Below are 16105 nucleotides of genomic sequence, written 5' to 3'. Positions count from 1 at the left end.
AACTTAATCTATTTTATAATAGAATTAATAAAAATATAGTGTCAAATCTTTCATATGGATATTTTTGTAAAAAAAAAAGATGAAAACATTTGCAGATATTTTTACTGGTCTTCCTTTATAAATATGCATTTCTTTAAACATAATTTAAAAGCAGTGTAAGGGAAGTAACCAAAACGTTGTATTTGGATTACCTCCCTTACACTGTTTTAGATTATCTTTATTGTTCATTAACCATTACTTTATACATAATTTAAAAGCAGTGTAAGGGAGATAATTTCAATGATGTATTTGATTTATCTCCCTTACACTGCTTTAAATTATGTTTTGTACTAAAGTATTTGTCCATTAACCAGGACAACCTTGTTTTTCCCCCTTTTTTGCCCGTAATTCCTAAACGGTTTGAGCCATAACCCCCCAAAGCAAATCCTAACCATCCCTTTGTGGTATGGAAACTTGTAGTATAATTTCAGAGAGATCCATACACCGTTCCACAGTTATTGTCTGGAAACTAGAAAATGCTCATTTTTGGCCCCTTTTTGGCCCCTAATTCCTTAACTGTTGGTACCATAACCCCCAAAATCAATCCCAACCTTCCTTTTATGGTATTTAACCTTATGGTCAAATTTCAAAAAGATCCATTCACTTAAACTAAAGTTAGAGTGCGAAAACCAATATGTATTCGGACGACGACGCCGGACGACGACGACGACGACGACGAAGACGCCAACGTCATACCAATATACGACCACAAAATTTGTTTGCGGTCGTATAAAAACCAGTGAAACTATTTATTGTAAATTCAGAAATTATTTCGAGGTTTTTATTGATGCAAATAGAATCGCTATAACAAGAACTTTCATTTTGAATTTGATACATATATCTGTATGCAGATTTTCCTGATATCACAATAATTAATCTCACAGTTTTATCCATATATAATAATTAATGCACACAATAATTTCTGAATTTACAGTACTCTATTGATGATTACTGTTGTAAGCATCAAACAGCTAAACCTAATTAGCACTGCAGTCAAAAAATTATATCAGAAAATAAAATGGTAACTACATGTTACATATTAATTTATTAAATTATATTTTTAGAAAAGATTAACAACTAAAACCTTCATAAACATTGCACAATTTACATGATTTAAATCATAGTTCTTATTTTTCAAACTTTTATGTTTACAGGTACATGAAGTTATATTTATCTAACACAGTTAAGGTTTTTGTTCATGTTGGTGATGATTTATATATTGCCATTGTAATATCATCTTCACTTTTAATAAGAACACTCCTGGAAAAGAGAAGAAACTTGCAAAATTTTGTATACAGAGTTTTATTCAATATCAAAATGCAGCTTTCGTTACTTGTGTTTCATTTTACCTTCAGTATATAAATGATATGAAGCAAGTATACTCTTGCATTAAAATTTTACCTTTTAAAACATGATAGTTGTTTTTTGTTGCTGTAGATCATATTTGTTTTTTCGTGAATTGTTTTATATTTGTTCTTTGTTTTGCTTTAGCGCCACTGTCCCAAGTAAGGGGAGGGTTTTGTGCCCTCAAAAATTTTTAACTGTGCCACATTCTGTGTATGCCTATCCCAAGTCAGGAGTCTGTAATTCATCTTTTGTATCATATTTGTTTTTTATTTTGTTCATATAGGCCATTGGTTTTCTCATTTGTTTTGTTTTACATTTTGATATGTTGGGGCCTTTTATAGCTTGCTTTGCAATATAGGTTTTGATCATTGTTGAAGGCCATACAGCAACCTATAGTTGTAACCTCTACTGAATTTGGTCTCTGGTGTATAGTTGTCTCATTGGCAGTCTTCCATATCTCCCATATTTTATAAGCTTTTCATTCTCTATAATGTATATATTTTTATGTATCAAGTGGGAAAAGAAACAGACTTCCATTACACTGAGTACATTTATTTAAAGGAAATACAAATTCACAATAATTTAGCAATTAAATTCTAATAGATCATTGGTGGATTACTGTCTAAAAATAAATCAACATCTTCTCATATGAAGATGTTTACTATGTGATTTTCAGGTCTGGAACAGAACTTACTCAAACCATGCAGATTTAGTAAAGATAGTCAATCCAAATAGTAAAATGCTTAAGGTGTCTATATTGAATGTAATAATATGACCATTTCACCAATATTTGGTCCAAAATGCCTATGTCATTGCTCATAAAAAATATCATCATTAGTGTTTTATCCCTGTATTATTTCAATGTTGTAAGTATGTTGATTATTTGGTAGGGTCAAAAGACATTTTTTAGAGTAACCCAGTCTTGATGATTCAGGCCATTTTAATTCAAAACTGATCATATAGACATTATTTGATTACTCTTGTAGGAAACTTTAAAACAAGAGTCTGTGTACATAGGAAACCATGGACCATTTGCACTATATTTCCATGTAATATGAACCCTGAAATCAGAGTCAAAACCCCAATACTGTGGATTTATTATTATTTGTAACTTGTTGGATACCAATTTTCGTGGATTTCTGGGGTAAAAAGGTGAACCACAGATTGAAATGTTCAACGAAGTACAAATTTGCAATAGACTTGTTTGCAGACTTTGGCAAAACCACTTAATCAAATATACACGAAAATACAATTTTTCCTCAATCCATGAAAATTAGTACTCATGAAAATAAATGAATCCATAGTAAGACATATAGTATAAAAAGTTCTCACATCATTAAGTTTCAAGTTGATTTTACCACAACTTAATGGTAATCTTCCTTAACCAAAAGTTTTAAGTGATAAGGGACTGACGGACAGACGATCAGAAAACATAATGACCTGCCTAATATCTTTTTATCTTACATATACGCAGTGCATAAAAACACACAATGGACACCATGTGGACGATGATGTGGTGGTTAAAGGCTATTAATACTTGTCATTTGAAACCTAAAGGAATGCAGGACAGGAATAGATATTTTATTTATAATTTGTGGCTTAATTTAAACAGCAGTATAAATCAAAGTGCTTGTAAGCACAGAAGGGTAAAGATTGCTTTAATTTATCAGTGGGCAGTAAAATTAAACATTGCATTGTATAAAGCATTGGTTGTAGTTGATTCAACTACACTTATGGACAAAGGAAGATAACTCCAATTTTAAAGATTATTCTAACAATGACATCATTGATATTTTTAGAACAGATATTAGATTCCTGCACCTTGCACAAGTTATGTAATTGTCTTGACTAGTATAACATCATTTTGTAACTTGAATATCTGAGCATATATTACATTGATAAATTTCTGGAAATGTTCATGGATAGGATGTATAGAATGTTATGATCAATGCACTATATTTTGTGTATCTCAAAAGTAGTGATAAACCTTGGAAGATTTAGATATCAAGTCAGTACCATAGGGTTTTGATTGCATTTCATGCAATCTTTACCCCCAAAAAAATTAAATACCAACCCTGTTTCTGATTCAATACAGATTACTGGAGGAGTAGAAGAATTAGGATGTAACTGAGCTGCTTGTTTGGCAATACTTGCAATATTTCCTGAGGCAGACTTTTCTGCTACTCCTTTAGCTAGAAATAAATAAATAAAACAGATACATGTATATTCAGGACTTTTATCATATAACATAATGAATTGATGTTGCAACATGTTGTAACTGTATGTTAGTGCATGAATGACATTCATAAAGAGGACAATCAAGAGGTCTTATCTAATAAATCCCTTAACATAATCATGGACCATCTAAAATATCACCTGCATGTAGTAAACAATTATTCAAATAGGAGTTTGATATAACTAAGTGGCAAAACAAAAACAAATAAAATAAAAGAAGAATGCGTCTGAGGACACGAATTGCCCTGCTCAAGCTTTGCAATTTTTCATGTTAAAAAGGGGCATACCTCTAGAAGGGTAAATGACTCACTGCCCAAATTCGAACTCTGTCTGCATGTTTTGGTTTTTTGGCATTGTGTATGAGTTTCATAAAATTTGGATCAGGAAAACTGAAGTCAGAGTGCGGAAACAAAACAATTTTCCAAGTTATAAAGGGGTATAACTATAGAACAGTATGTGACTCACTGTCTAAATTAGAACTTTGTCTTGGAGTTTTGGCTCTTATCATTATGTACGAGTTTTATAACATTTGGATCAGGAAAACTTAAGTTTTAAATGGGACAGACAGAAGGATGGACAGAAGGTCAAGGGTAACACTTAATGCCCCCATTGCCTACAGCAGGGGCATAAAAAGGGCTATTTCTGACTCTACCAACGTTGTAATTAAAGAATAAATCATTAATGGTGCACTGAAAGTTTCAGAGGTCCAGCTTAAACTATACATATCAAACTAAACAGGGGACATTAAGAAGTAATTTTGAAACTAATCTAGATTACTGAACAATGAAAGAAGTCATGTTAAATCAAAGAATGAAGATAGGAGTTAATCTTTAATTTCAAACAATTTTATAACTTGCCCATTACTAAATGTTATTAAAAGATTAAACTTGAGAATCATGAAAAGCTTAACTGAACCAATTCACCATGACAATATGGCAGGCAGTACTTCCTGCATACATTTTGTACCTAGTTGGGTTATTTTTGCAAGACTTTAAATTGTTCAAAACCAAGAATTAGATCAGTTTAAAATTGAATATTTGCTTAAAAGTGACCTGGTGACCTTAAAATACATGTATCAGCAGCTGATTTTCAAATTTTTGAATTCAACTTATTTGTGAATGTTTTACTTTAGTATATATAAATTCTTTCATCACAGATGCCAAATAGACATTACTATAATGTATCCAGTGCTAAAAACAGATTAATTTATGGTAGACTGAAATCACCCATGAAATAGATTTGACATTTTGCCTCCGAAACCTCTATCTATTTGGCTACAGTGTGATATGATTAGGGTGAATTTTTCACATTTTCAGTGTACCGGTAATGGAAAAATTAAAGAAAATATTGCAATACCAGTAGGAAATATTACTAACAAAATCATGTCAATTGATAGTTGCACTAACCTGCTAAACAAAGTCCATTTTCATCTGCACAAAGGACACCTGCAACTCCTGGTAGTCTGAATCTGTAATCATACATGTAACACAAAAGGTCATCAAAAAGTAATACAAATAAAAACAAAATCACATCAAGGTCATGTTCTCTTACAGATTTCTCATTAATATGTAACACTCCCAAACGTGTCCATCCCCCCAAACGTGTCCGATTCCCCCAAACGTGTCCATTCTCCCCAAACGTGTCCGTTATATTCAATATTGCCCAAACGTGTCCGATTTCATAACCCCCAAACGTGTCCGATAATTGTTTTTCGCCAAAACGTGTCCACTGTTAAACGCCAGAACGTCTCACGTCTTTTAGCGCTAATACATATACAAATGACATCAATAACGTTTACGGCAATTCTATGATGGGGGACACAGTTGATGAAGTGGTCATTTATTATCATTAGTTTGTTCAATGCCGGTTGTTAATGATTATCATAATTGCAAATTTAATCTGTAACATATGAATTAACTTTTGACTGAAATGCAAGTTGCAAGTATTGCATTCTGATTTAGAGCGAACATACAAATAATTTTAGTACAGTTGAATTAATCGTTTACCAAGTGAATTATTTTGTACTAATAAATTCTGATGATGCCTTTTATATTAAACCGAATATTGCACGGCGGGCTTTCCGCAGAATTGACTTCCCTTTTTTCAACAGTTCTGGTATTTTAAAAACTCTTCAAATCAAAAGTTTACTGTTTATCAGGTTTTTTAATAAATTTTAGGTTTCGAGCATCACTAAAGACACACAAACAAGAGACATAACGTCCAGTGCCAAATATTTCATGCATTATTTGAACGACATCATGTTAACAATAAATACTGTACATAGGTTTTATTATCATACCGGGAATTTAGGATTAGGCCTAAATTTTTACGGTTATTCGGGATTAACACTAGTTGGGGTTTTAATCTAAAAATTTAAGAGCCAGTAACAACCAATTTTTTTATGACTTCAGTAAGAAACTACTTCAATCTCCGTTATGTAAGAGGCCGTTTTAAATAAAAGTTGCAGAAATTAAAAAAAAAAGAATGTTGCCTTCCAAAATACAACTGATCGCACCATGAAAGAGTGAATTGCTACACAGGTTTTAATGCGCAGAGAGAGTGACATTCTCCCTACACGAGATATTTGATTTAATATCTACAAATTAACTGAGCATGGCTGCTTACATTTACATCCAACATAGCCGAACATATTGGCACTTTTACCCAGATTATACTGCCGGTTAAAAAAAGACCTAAAGTAATTTATTTCTATTTTTTTAATGAAATAGTAAAATGAGTATACGTTAATGAAAAAGCAATAACCAAATTTATAATATGGACACGAATGATAGTTCCAGTAAAGGAAAAAAATTAAGCTTGATATGGACACGTTTGGGGGATTGGACACGTTTGGGGTATTGGGCACGTTTGGGTGTTTATACAAATGACACGCTTTGGCGCCCTTTTACATTAGGACATGTTTTGCAGTTCAGTGACGTCATGTGGACACGTTTGGGGGAATCGGACACGTTTTGGGGGAAGGACACGTTTCTGAGTGTTACAAATATACCAGTTTTCATTTATATTTTTTCACTGACTATATTATATATGTTATTGATGCTATAGCATTTTCATTTATGCTGATTGTAATAAACTTATTACAATATTACAGATAGGTTAGTGTATCTAATTAGATCAATATATTACAGTGTTCTCCCCAGGATATTTAGATAGCACGAGGGTAATCAAGGCGACAATTTACATATATGCAACAAACATGATTTGCATCACGTTGCAACTCTTTTCCTTTATCCTCCTTAAGGTTAGTTCCCATAGGGTTCTTTCTTTTTTTATTATCTTTTATCCATTTGAGTTTTCTTTTCTTTTGTACTGTGTTTTGTTGACATTATTGCAGTGAAAGAAATTGTAATCACCATTCAGTCATAGACATGAAGAGAATTGTCAATTATTATTACTTCAGGTATTTGTAATACTAGGGTGGGTTTTTTTTTTTACCCATTTTTTTTTTATCTTTATTCAATTATTCAACATTTATATACAATATATATATTACATATTACACAAAAATAATCACAAAACAATGGTTAAAGGTATAATGACATATATCATCAACACAATAATCAATAAAATGCTTCACTGAGGGCAGCCTGATACGACCGCAGAGGTCGAACACTGAACCGTTGGGGCAAATTTGGATATAATATTCAAGCTTGATACTGTCTGAATTTTGATTGTGATCAAACTTTTGACATAATATAGGTTTCTGACACAAAATAAATGTGGAAACTAGAAAAATGTTTGTTTTGGGCCCCTTTTGGGCCCCTAATTCCTAAACAGTTGGGACTATCATCCCCAAAATCAATCCCAACTTTCCTTTTGTGGTATTGAACCTTCTTAAAAAATTTCATAGAGATCCATTAACCTTAACTAAAGTTATTGTCCAGAAACCAATGTGTCTTCAGAAGACGATGCAGAGGACGACGACCACATACCATTATATGCTCCCAAAAATTATTTAGCGGTCGTATAAAAATTAAATGCAATGACACCTTCAATACTAGGGTGCAGGTTTATAAGAACCTTGACTGGCTGTAAATGTTAAATATGGATGTACAATATCTATATAATACTGGTTTGATTTCATTGGGAGTATTGGAGATATTACCTCTCATTTACTATGTACTTTTTCTGTATTTATACAGAATTTTAATTTTTATTAAATTACATTCCATTTTAATAGTTAGCAATTATTTGTTTACTTATAAATATTTATAAACTGTGACTGTCAATAGTAGTCACTTTAGGGTCCAAATTAATTGTGGCTGTTTTATAAAACTCATTTAATCAACTGCCATAACTGGAAGTAAACCGGCAGTCAAAAGCGAAAGTTTTTTGTTGTAAAAGAGAAGGAAGACTTATTAAAAAAAACCAGGATATATGATGCTACATGTAGCTTGGACAATTTACCTCATACATAATAAAAATATGCATAATTGTCAATTATTATTATTTAATGGACCAACATTTAATCTTTTATCAAATATAAACAATTTTTCGGCATGTGTACAACTGGTGTCATCCTGGTTTGCCCACATAACTTTAATTGCAGGTTTGTAAAAAAATAGGGTGTTTTGTTGTTTTAACAATTATAGGTTATTTCTGAATTATAGTCATATTTTTTTACCTGTTAAATTTTATAAAAGATACTTAATTCTTCTATTAAATAAAGGAAAATATGCAAAAATATTTTATAAATTTACAAGGAAAATGTATTGAATTTGACAAATATAAATGAAAAATATACAAAAATGTTTATTATTTTGACAAATTATCGACAATTTTTTTAAATTGTTGGTACATTCAGAAAAAAACATGTAAAAAGTGAGATAAGGAAACATTTTTGGATTTTATCGGACAAATGCTTCGTAAAACTTTTATGTTTGTTATCTAAAGTCTATTTATACAACTTTTCTGCATTCTTCATTTCAACAAATCTATTATGTGAACTCTTTGACTTATATTTTCTTTTCGATTTCCTAAATCCTTATCTAGCAAGTTGTTTTAAGATTTTGTGCATTGACTTCTTTTATTTAAAAATTTGTTTCAGCAGAATTAATAAAAAGGCAACAAAGGTCATCTCCTAGTGTATTAATTGAATTTATATTAACCAAATTTAAGTCAATAATATAAAGTTTAAAATCAGGTTTTTCAATCTCTTCCCTATTAATATTTATTTGAAAAAAATCTGTTTTAGTGCATCCCATTTTTTTGTTTTTACTTAATTTCCAGTTAGGTTTTTTTTATATTCTTTACATTTCTTTTAACCAATAAAACATCAATGCAACTACCAAGCTTTACAAATGACATAATTTGAAAAGTTATTAGCATTCCAGCTAGCATTTTCCTCTTTCAATTGATAATCATCTAAGTTTTTAAGCTTCTTCAGCCACATACGTTACATCGCTCAACTACATCAGTTACAACTTCAACCAGAAACAGTATTTTGATTACAAGACAGCAACCAACAACTCAGCACGGACAGTGTTCCCAGGGGTAACCATGAAAGGCTGCTTCTTCTACTTTACCGAGTGTATTTGGCAAAAAGGCACAGAATGTGGACTACAGTCATACTAAAAAGAAAATGAAGACATCAATAGATTTATAAGACGAGCCACACTATTACCTCTCGTTCCACCCCTCCTTGTTGGGGATATTTGGCTTAAAACTTTAGAAGACATTGGTGAAGCTGACAACATACCCATTCCAACATCATTTACTGATACCGTGACAGAGTTTTGGGTTGTAGGATACCGCCTTTTATGAAACAACTACTTCTCCGAAGGACTCTGCACCTTTAACCAACTGGAAGGATGGCACAACAAAATAAAGAAGAGACTCCAACATGCCCACCCCAAAATTTACGAGATCATTGAATTAATCAAGAAGACACAGGCACACACAGAATGTACTATTATCCAGTATGTAGCAAGCAGGAGCCAGCCCACCAAAAAAACAGGCGATACAGAGTAATCAACACCAGACTCCAACTACTGAAAGACAGATACCAACAAGGACTCATCAATGTGATAGACTACATGTACTCTGACGCAGCATCCCATCTTCTTCATTTGAACTGAATGACTTAGTGAGATATTGTTATTTTTGACTTTGTGAATATATAACGTTTTGTGACTTTTGAAAAATATATATAAAATGTTATATTTTTCATCATTATACATATAGTGCCCCATATTACTTTTTTTTACCTTAGTGCTTTATTTATTTCCTTATGCAATGCATGTATAAATTTGATGCATAAATTATATAAGTTATGTTTGCAATAAAAGAAAAACTTTATCATAATTATAATCTTGTATTTGTATTGCAATCATTTGGAAACGGATGATTTATTAAGCTACTTTTATAAATGAATGTCGTTTTGTCATTAGTTGTATGTTAAATGAATCGACTGAATTGGTAATTTATAATTAAATTATTGGGAAAAAAATATTTTCAAATTGAATTATTTCATTATTTATCTATACAAATAAAAATGGATCTACAAATGAAAAATACCTGAATATATAGCAAACACAGATGAAACTGTTACCTATAAAGTTGGAACAGACATTACAATTGTATGCTCATTAAACCTTTCGTCTTTTTTGTTTTCTTTACCAATAGATAATTGCTATACTTAAATGTGGGCAAACCAGGAGTCTGTTCAAATTAATATTTCTGATTAAATCACTGGTCTACGCTTGGGAGGTGACTGAAGCCATAAAATTGTTGTTAGAAGTCATTAATTATCTCCATGTTAATTAAAACACAACAGAAACAAGTAACAAGTGCTAACTGGTTGATTAAATCCTATCTGCAACAGGTATCCCTCATCAGGTAAATCAATCACCTGTTGTAACTATCAACTATGGTTAAAATCACCTGTAATTTTATACCACTCAGACAAGATTTAACAAGTCACAATTTTACAGAATTAACGATTTTTTACCGAAAATTATAGCACCACAGAACAGAAATATAGGACCACACGAGGACTGATGGGACCATGCTCCCAAATTATAGGACAGCCGGTCAGTGGTGCTTAAAGGGCCTGGGGAGAACACTGATATTAATTAAATTTATTGGTCACATGATGTAGTAACAGTCTAATGATTGTTTAATACATGTATAAACACCTGTTTGTGTTTATACTACATGTACTAAGCACATGTTTTGTGTTTATGTTAGTTACAATGTATGATTGGATTTCATATACCCAAATGCAGCTTTTATGGGTCTACATGTATGCATAATAAGCATGAATTAGTGTATTCAAACTTTGCCAATCAGATTATGTAGTTCTGTATTATGTTTACCGGGTCCCCATCCACCCTTTTTGAGTTGGTTATTGTTTATGTGGATATACATTTTTGTAATTATATAAACTTTAAGTGATATGTATTTTTCCTCTTTTGCAGATAGATTTTTATTGTGTACCGGTATATACTTTATATGCCTGTATTGGTACTCAAGAGTAGTGTATTCCTATTTTTAGTGAAGTGACATTAGTTCGAAAAATATTTGTAGACACATGTACACTTATCCTATTAATGTGTTGTTTTATTTATCAAGTATTTATATTTATATTCTTTTGAACTTGGCAAATTAGAATATAATATGAATAATTAAGTGATAAAATAAGTGTCTATGTGATTGACAAAGGTGTCTGTCTCTGTGATTATTATACAAATGTATGAAAGTACCGTAATTAACAAATCAACTTGAAATTTAATTTGATAATTTGCAAACAAGACTGTCACTTTGTTGGTTACCTTTAATGGCATATGGTGCAGTTACAGGGGAGGAAATAAAAATGCTAACATGAAATGTAATTTTTCGTGATGTCAAAATGGGACATATTGCCTTTTTTGGGAAAAATGTTTTTTTTCATTGATTTTAATCATTAGCTTGAAAAACAAGTTCATTGACCCCTGTTTTTTAATATGACATTTGGCTTAATAATGTAGGAAGATTATTTGCACCAATATTTAAAAAAAAAATCACTGATTAACATTTTTGAACATTAAATAAATATTCAGCAATAAATGATGTTTTTTTCTAAAATCAAGAAAATTGAATAAATATGAATTATTTACAGATTCCTTGCCTGGCTTTGGCTATACTTTTTTGTCCTTTTTGGTTTATAGCTCTTCATCTTTTTAATAAGCTTTGGATTTCAAATATTTTGGCCTCGAGCATCACTGAAGAGACATTGATTGTCATAATGAGCATCTGGTGCAGAAAAATTGGTACCGTTTATGTTATAACAAAGTATTATTACACAAATTTAGAACAAACTAATGTAAAGAAGATATTCCAATTTTTTTGTATAAAAAACACTTGATTTTATCTTCTAAAACAAAAATTCATGTATAAGGTATTTCTGCCCAAAGGATAGATGAAAAGTAATTAAAAAAAAAAAAAAAAAAATTGAGGAAAATACATGTATCTTGAATTTTGACCCAGTCTATCTCTAAATGTATTACATATTTTAGTTAGGTAAAAAATGGCTTTTAAGCATATTTACGTAAGTGAGTTCAAAACTTGCAGATTATTCATTTTACTAAGACCTTTTGATGTCTATATTTGAGCTATAGATTTACAGTTGGCAATAGCCTCAATATCGATCTGTACTCTCCTCTTTAAAACTCCTTTTACTGTAGGCAAATAATATTTTCTTCTTGATATCTGTTGATAACATCTTTATATTTATTATTTATGTTTTTTCTGATATGTTGTGAAATATTTTAAAAGTGCTCATGTGATTTAGCAGAGAAAGAAAGATATCATTTTGATAAACCTTGACTTAAAATGAAACAATTTTTATCTGATAATGTAATATTTTTTAAGGAAAATGGCTAAATATGGTTAATCAAGGGTTTGAAATTCTAAATTTATGCTTGAACTTATCAATTTTAATCTTTTCTGTCCCTTAAAAAGACTAAAACTATTACAAGAACGGTTCTAATTGTATAACGTTGCGGATATGATGAAATCAGGTAATGGATAATATTATTGGCCACACATACACAGGGGATTCCACTGTATAGGGCCAAAACATCCAAGGCGGATCTTGTTCCATGGCCGAAACATCTTTTTCTCCTCGGTGACAAAGCTGAACTAAATTGAAATATTTTAAGGGAGGGGGAATGGTCGGTATGTAAACCAAAGTCATGGCAAGATATTCATTTCTGCCAGATAAAAGTCATGATAAGGGTTACACGAATGACAGGACGATTGACCGGATTGTGACAGGATAATGACCGGATGAGATATAAATGATCAGAATTTTTTTTATGGCCCCACACTTTAAATATATTGAACTGATCGACACAAGTGTTATTATCTCTTTTATTTTACAATATTTGTCCATGAAATAAAGGAATCTGTGAGATTAATAAATATATTAGACGAAAATATAAACTTTATAATAAAAAAAAATGTTTTTCTTCAAAAAAGTTGACTGGACGGAATTCACATTCGCCGATATACGCTTTTAATATATTGAAATGATTGACAAAAAGTGCTACTCTCTCTTTTGTTTTACAGTTTTTTGCATGAAAATAAAGAATTTGCGAGATAAATAAATATATTATATGAAAATATAAACTTATTAGTAAAAAAAAAAATGTTTCTCTACCAGTCTAAAAAAAATAGTTGACTGGACGGATTTTTCCTGAGCGAATTACGCTACGAATAATATTGACATGAGTGACAGAAAGTGTTCAAAACTCCTTAAATTTTCAAAATATTTTACTAAAATTGAGAGACATTTGTGATAAACTTATAAATTATATAAAAATATAAACTTATCCGTAAAAACTTATATTTTTGAGCGCAAAATGTTGACCTGAGTGAGTTCACTAACACATTAAAAGTACTGATATTTAATTAGATTATCTAATTTTGACACTTGTCATAATAACCAATCAAGCCAAATAACATGTCATTTATGTTTTCACACCTGAGACATCAAATACATTTTATTGAATTACCTTATATAATCAATTAGAATCCAATCAATGAAGAATTTTGTAAATATTTGATTATTTAAAAATTTATTGATGCAATTAGAAGACCAAACTTAATGATATTCAAGATCCTTGATAAAGTTCAAGATTACGGATTAACCTTTATTTTGATAATAAAAACTCAAGTTTGAAACCATCAGGTCAACATTTTTTATTGCAAAAAAGTTTTTTTTTACAATTGAGTTAATATTTTTATAAAATACCATTTATACAATTATTTATCTTAAAGGTTTATTAATTTCACAGAAAAAATGTTGTTAGATATGAGAAATATTAACACTTTTTGTCAATCAGGTCATTATTATTCGTAGCGTTATTTTCGCCAGAAAAATCCTTCCAGTCAATTTTTTTTATAGATCTATTGTTTTTTTTATCTATAAAGTTTATATTTTCATATAATATATTAATAAATCTCGCAAATTCCTTAGTTTCATGAAAAAATATTGTAAAACAAAAGAGATATTAACACTTTTTATCGATGAGTTCAATATATGTAAAGCGTACATCACTGAATGAGAAATCCGTCCGGTCAACTTTTTTTTACTATAAAGTTTATATTTTCATATAATATACTTATAAGTCTCGCAGATTTCATAATTTCATAAAAAATATTGTAAAACAATAGAGATATTAACACTTTTTGTCGATCAGTTCAATATATTTAAAGCGTACAACAGTGAGAGTGGAATCCATATGCGCGCGTCCGGTCAACTTTTTTTGCTCAAAAATAATTTTTTTTAACTTTTTTTTTTAGATTTTCATAAAATATGGTTCAGTATCTCAATGGTCTCCAAATATAAAAATAATATACCAAATAAAAATAAACTTCTGTTCATTTATATCTCATCTGGTCATTATCCTGTCACAATCTGGCCAATCGTCCTGTTATTAGTGTAACCCTCATGATTAAAAACGGTAGGTCTTTTCACCAACGAACACATTAAAATACCATCTAACACACCTAAACATATTGTTTTCATCTTTATTTATATATTTGACTTACTTTCTGAATGAGGATGAATATGTTTATACGAATGCATGTCGTTTCGTAACCTGGTTGTTTCGTACCTGGTCGATTCGTAACTACGTTGTTTGTAACTGAGACGTTTCGTACCTGGTGTAATTATATATGGTTATAAAGTGTTAGTTAAAATTAATTAGATTAAATGAAACAGTTAAAGTTATTATTTAAAAATGATCAAATTGTTCATCTAATAATAACGATATTGTAATAATTTTAATTCAAAACTTTCTTAAATCTTTTTAATTATTGGCTAATTGGTAATAAAAAGTAATTACAGTAGGTGTAAAGTGATAAAGTAGTGATAGATTAATGGTACAAGCTTCACGGGGTAGGCGGGAGAAAAGTACAGTCATTGAGACATTTTGATCACTACATAGTGAAGAAATTTAAACCAGACTTTGTTTTCATACAGATTGGAGAGAATGACATCTGTGACAAATTATCTGCATCACACACAGCATCAGAGATTGTACAACTCGCAAAAGATTTCAAGCGCTTAGGTGTTCATTCTGTAGTTATAGGCTCCAACATCGTCAGACTAAAAACAAGAAACATGAAAGAAACAACTTATGATAGAAAAAAAAGATAAATAAAGAACTAAGCAACATAAAGATGAGTTGTGTCAAGTATTGGAGACATCAAAGCACGTGGCAGAAAACTAAATACTTTGATAAAGACGGGGTACATCTAAATGTCCATGATGGACAATTTAAATTCTTCTGTTCTATTCGCATGTGTGCAAAACTGTACTTGTAAAGTGTAAAATTATGTGCAATCAATTATTTAGTAAATAAATATAGATATATATATACATCAATAAGTCTTTTTATTATTTTCTACGTAACCTTAAGACTCATATTGTTATTATATATTGATATAAGGTTACAAAACGTCTCAGGTACGAAACGGCCTAGTAAGTTACTAATCGACTAGTTACGAAACGGCCTGCACCCGTTTATACATGTACATATATATACACAAATTAATAAGAAATGATAACAAGAGAACCAAAAAGAACTGCACCCGTTTATACATGTACATATATATACACAAATTAATAAGAAATGATAACAAGAGAACCAAAAAGAACAGTCTTGCAGGGCTGTTGTCAGAACAGTACACTTTAAAGTCTAACATTTTTTTAAATATAATTATTGTGATAATTTCACATTAAATAAAATGTTTTAACTTATTTGAACAATTTATATATATGGATATATTAATCAAATAAGATGTTCGAGCCCCTGTGCTGTGACTGTCTACTTTCTCTGTAATTCAATGTTTAAAAGTTCACTTAGCAGCCTTCAATATGAGTCCCTACGTTTCGTCTAAATGTTTTTCTAGGACCTTTTCCATTTTTCAATTCTTAGGACTGCAACCGGAAGAAGACTTCTCCGCCGGAAACAGT

At 30.6% G+C, this 16105-nt stretch overlaps 1 protein-coding gene and 1 long non-coding RNA gene across 2 annotated transcripts in view; one reads left to right on the top strand and one right to left on the bottom strand.

Moving 5' to 3' along the window:
• Positions 1–16105, top strand: part of LOC127705383 (uncharacterized) — an 89485-nt gene that overhangs the window by 3652 nt on the left and 69728 nt on the right. The gene's annotated exons all lie outside the window — the stretch shown is intronic.
• On the bottom strand, positions 1066–16097 carry LOC127705298 (ragulator complex protein LAMTOR5 homolog). The gene is made up of 4 exons (XM_052209618.1): positions 16019–16097; positions 5028–5089; positions 3461–3578; positions 1066–1299 (listed from the first exon to the last, which is right to left on the bottom strand). The coding sequence occupies exons 1-4, from the start codon at positions 16051–16053 to the stop codon at positions 1236–1238; spliced, it is 279 nt and encodes a 92-aa protein (XP_052065578.1). The 5' UTR covers positions 16054–16097; the 3' UTR covers positions 1066–1235.

Source organism: Mytilus californianus, unplaced genomic scaffold (assembly GCF_021869535.1).
Source record: "Mytilus californianus isolate M0D057914Y unplaced genomic scaffold, xbMytCali1.0.p SCAF_1, whole genome shotgun sequence".
In the NCBI taxonomy this organism is placed as follows: Eukaryota; Metazoa; Mollusca; class Bivalvia; order Mytilida; family Mytilidae; genus Mytilus; species Mytilus californianus.
Note: the sequence above shows the minus strand (reverse complement) of the source record. Positions and strands in the feature narration are given on the sequence as shown.

What these genes read in the sequence shown, in the direction of transcription:
- LOC127705298 (XM_052209618.1), bottom strand. Translation starts at nt 16,053, where the DNA reads ATGGAAAAGGTCCTAGAAAAACATTTAGACGAAAC. An exon ending in AAATGGACTTTGTTTAGCAG is followed by an intron (nt 3,579 to 5,027) that starts GTTAGTGCAACT and finishes ATTTATTTCTAG; the next exon opens with CTAAAGGAGTAGCAGAAAAG. An exon ending in TGTATTGAATCAGAAACAGG is followed by an intron (nt 1,300 to 3,460) that starts GTTGGTATTTAA and finishes TCTCTTTTCCAG; the next exon opens with GAGTGTTCTTATTAAAAGTG.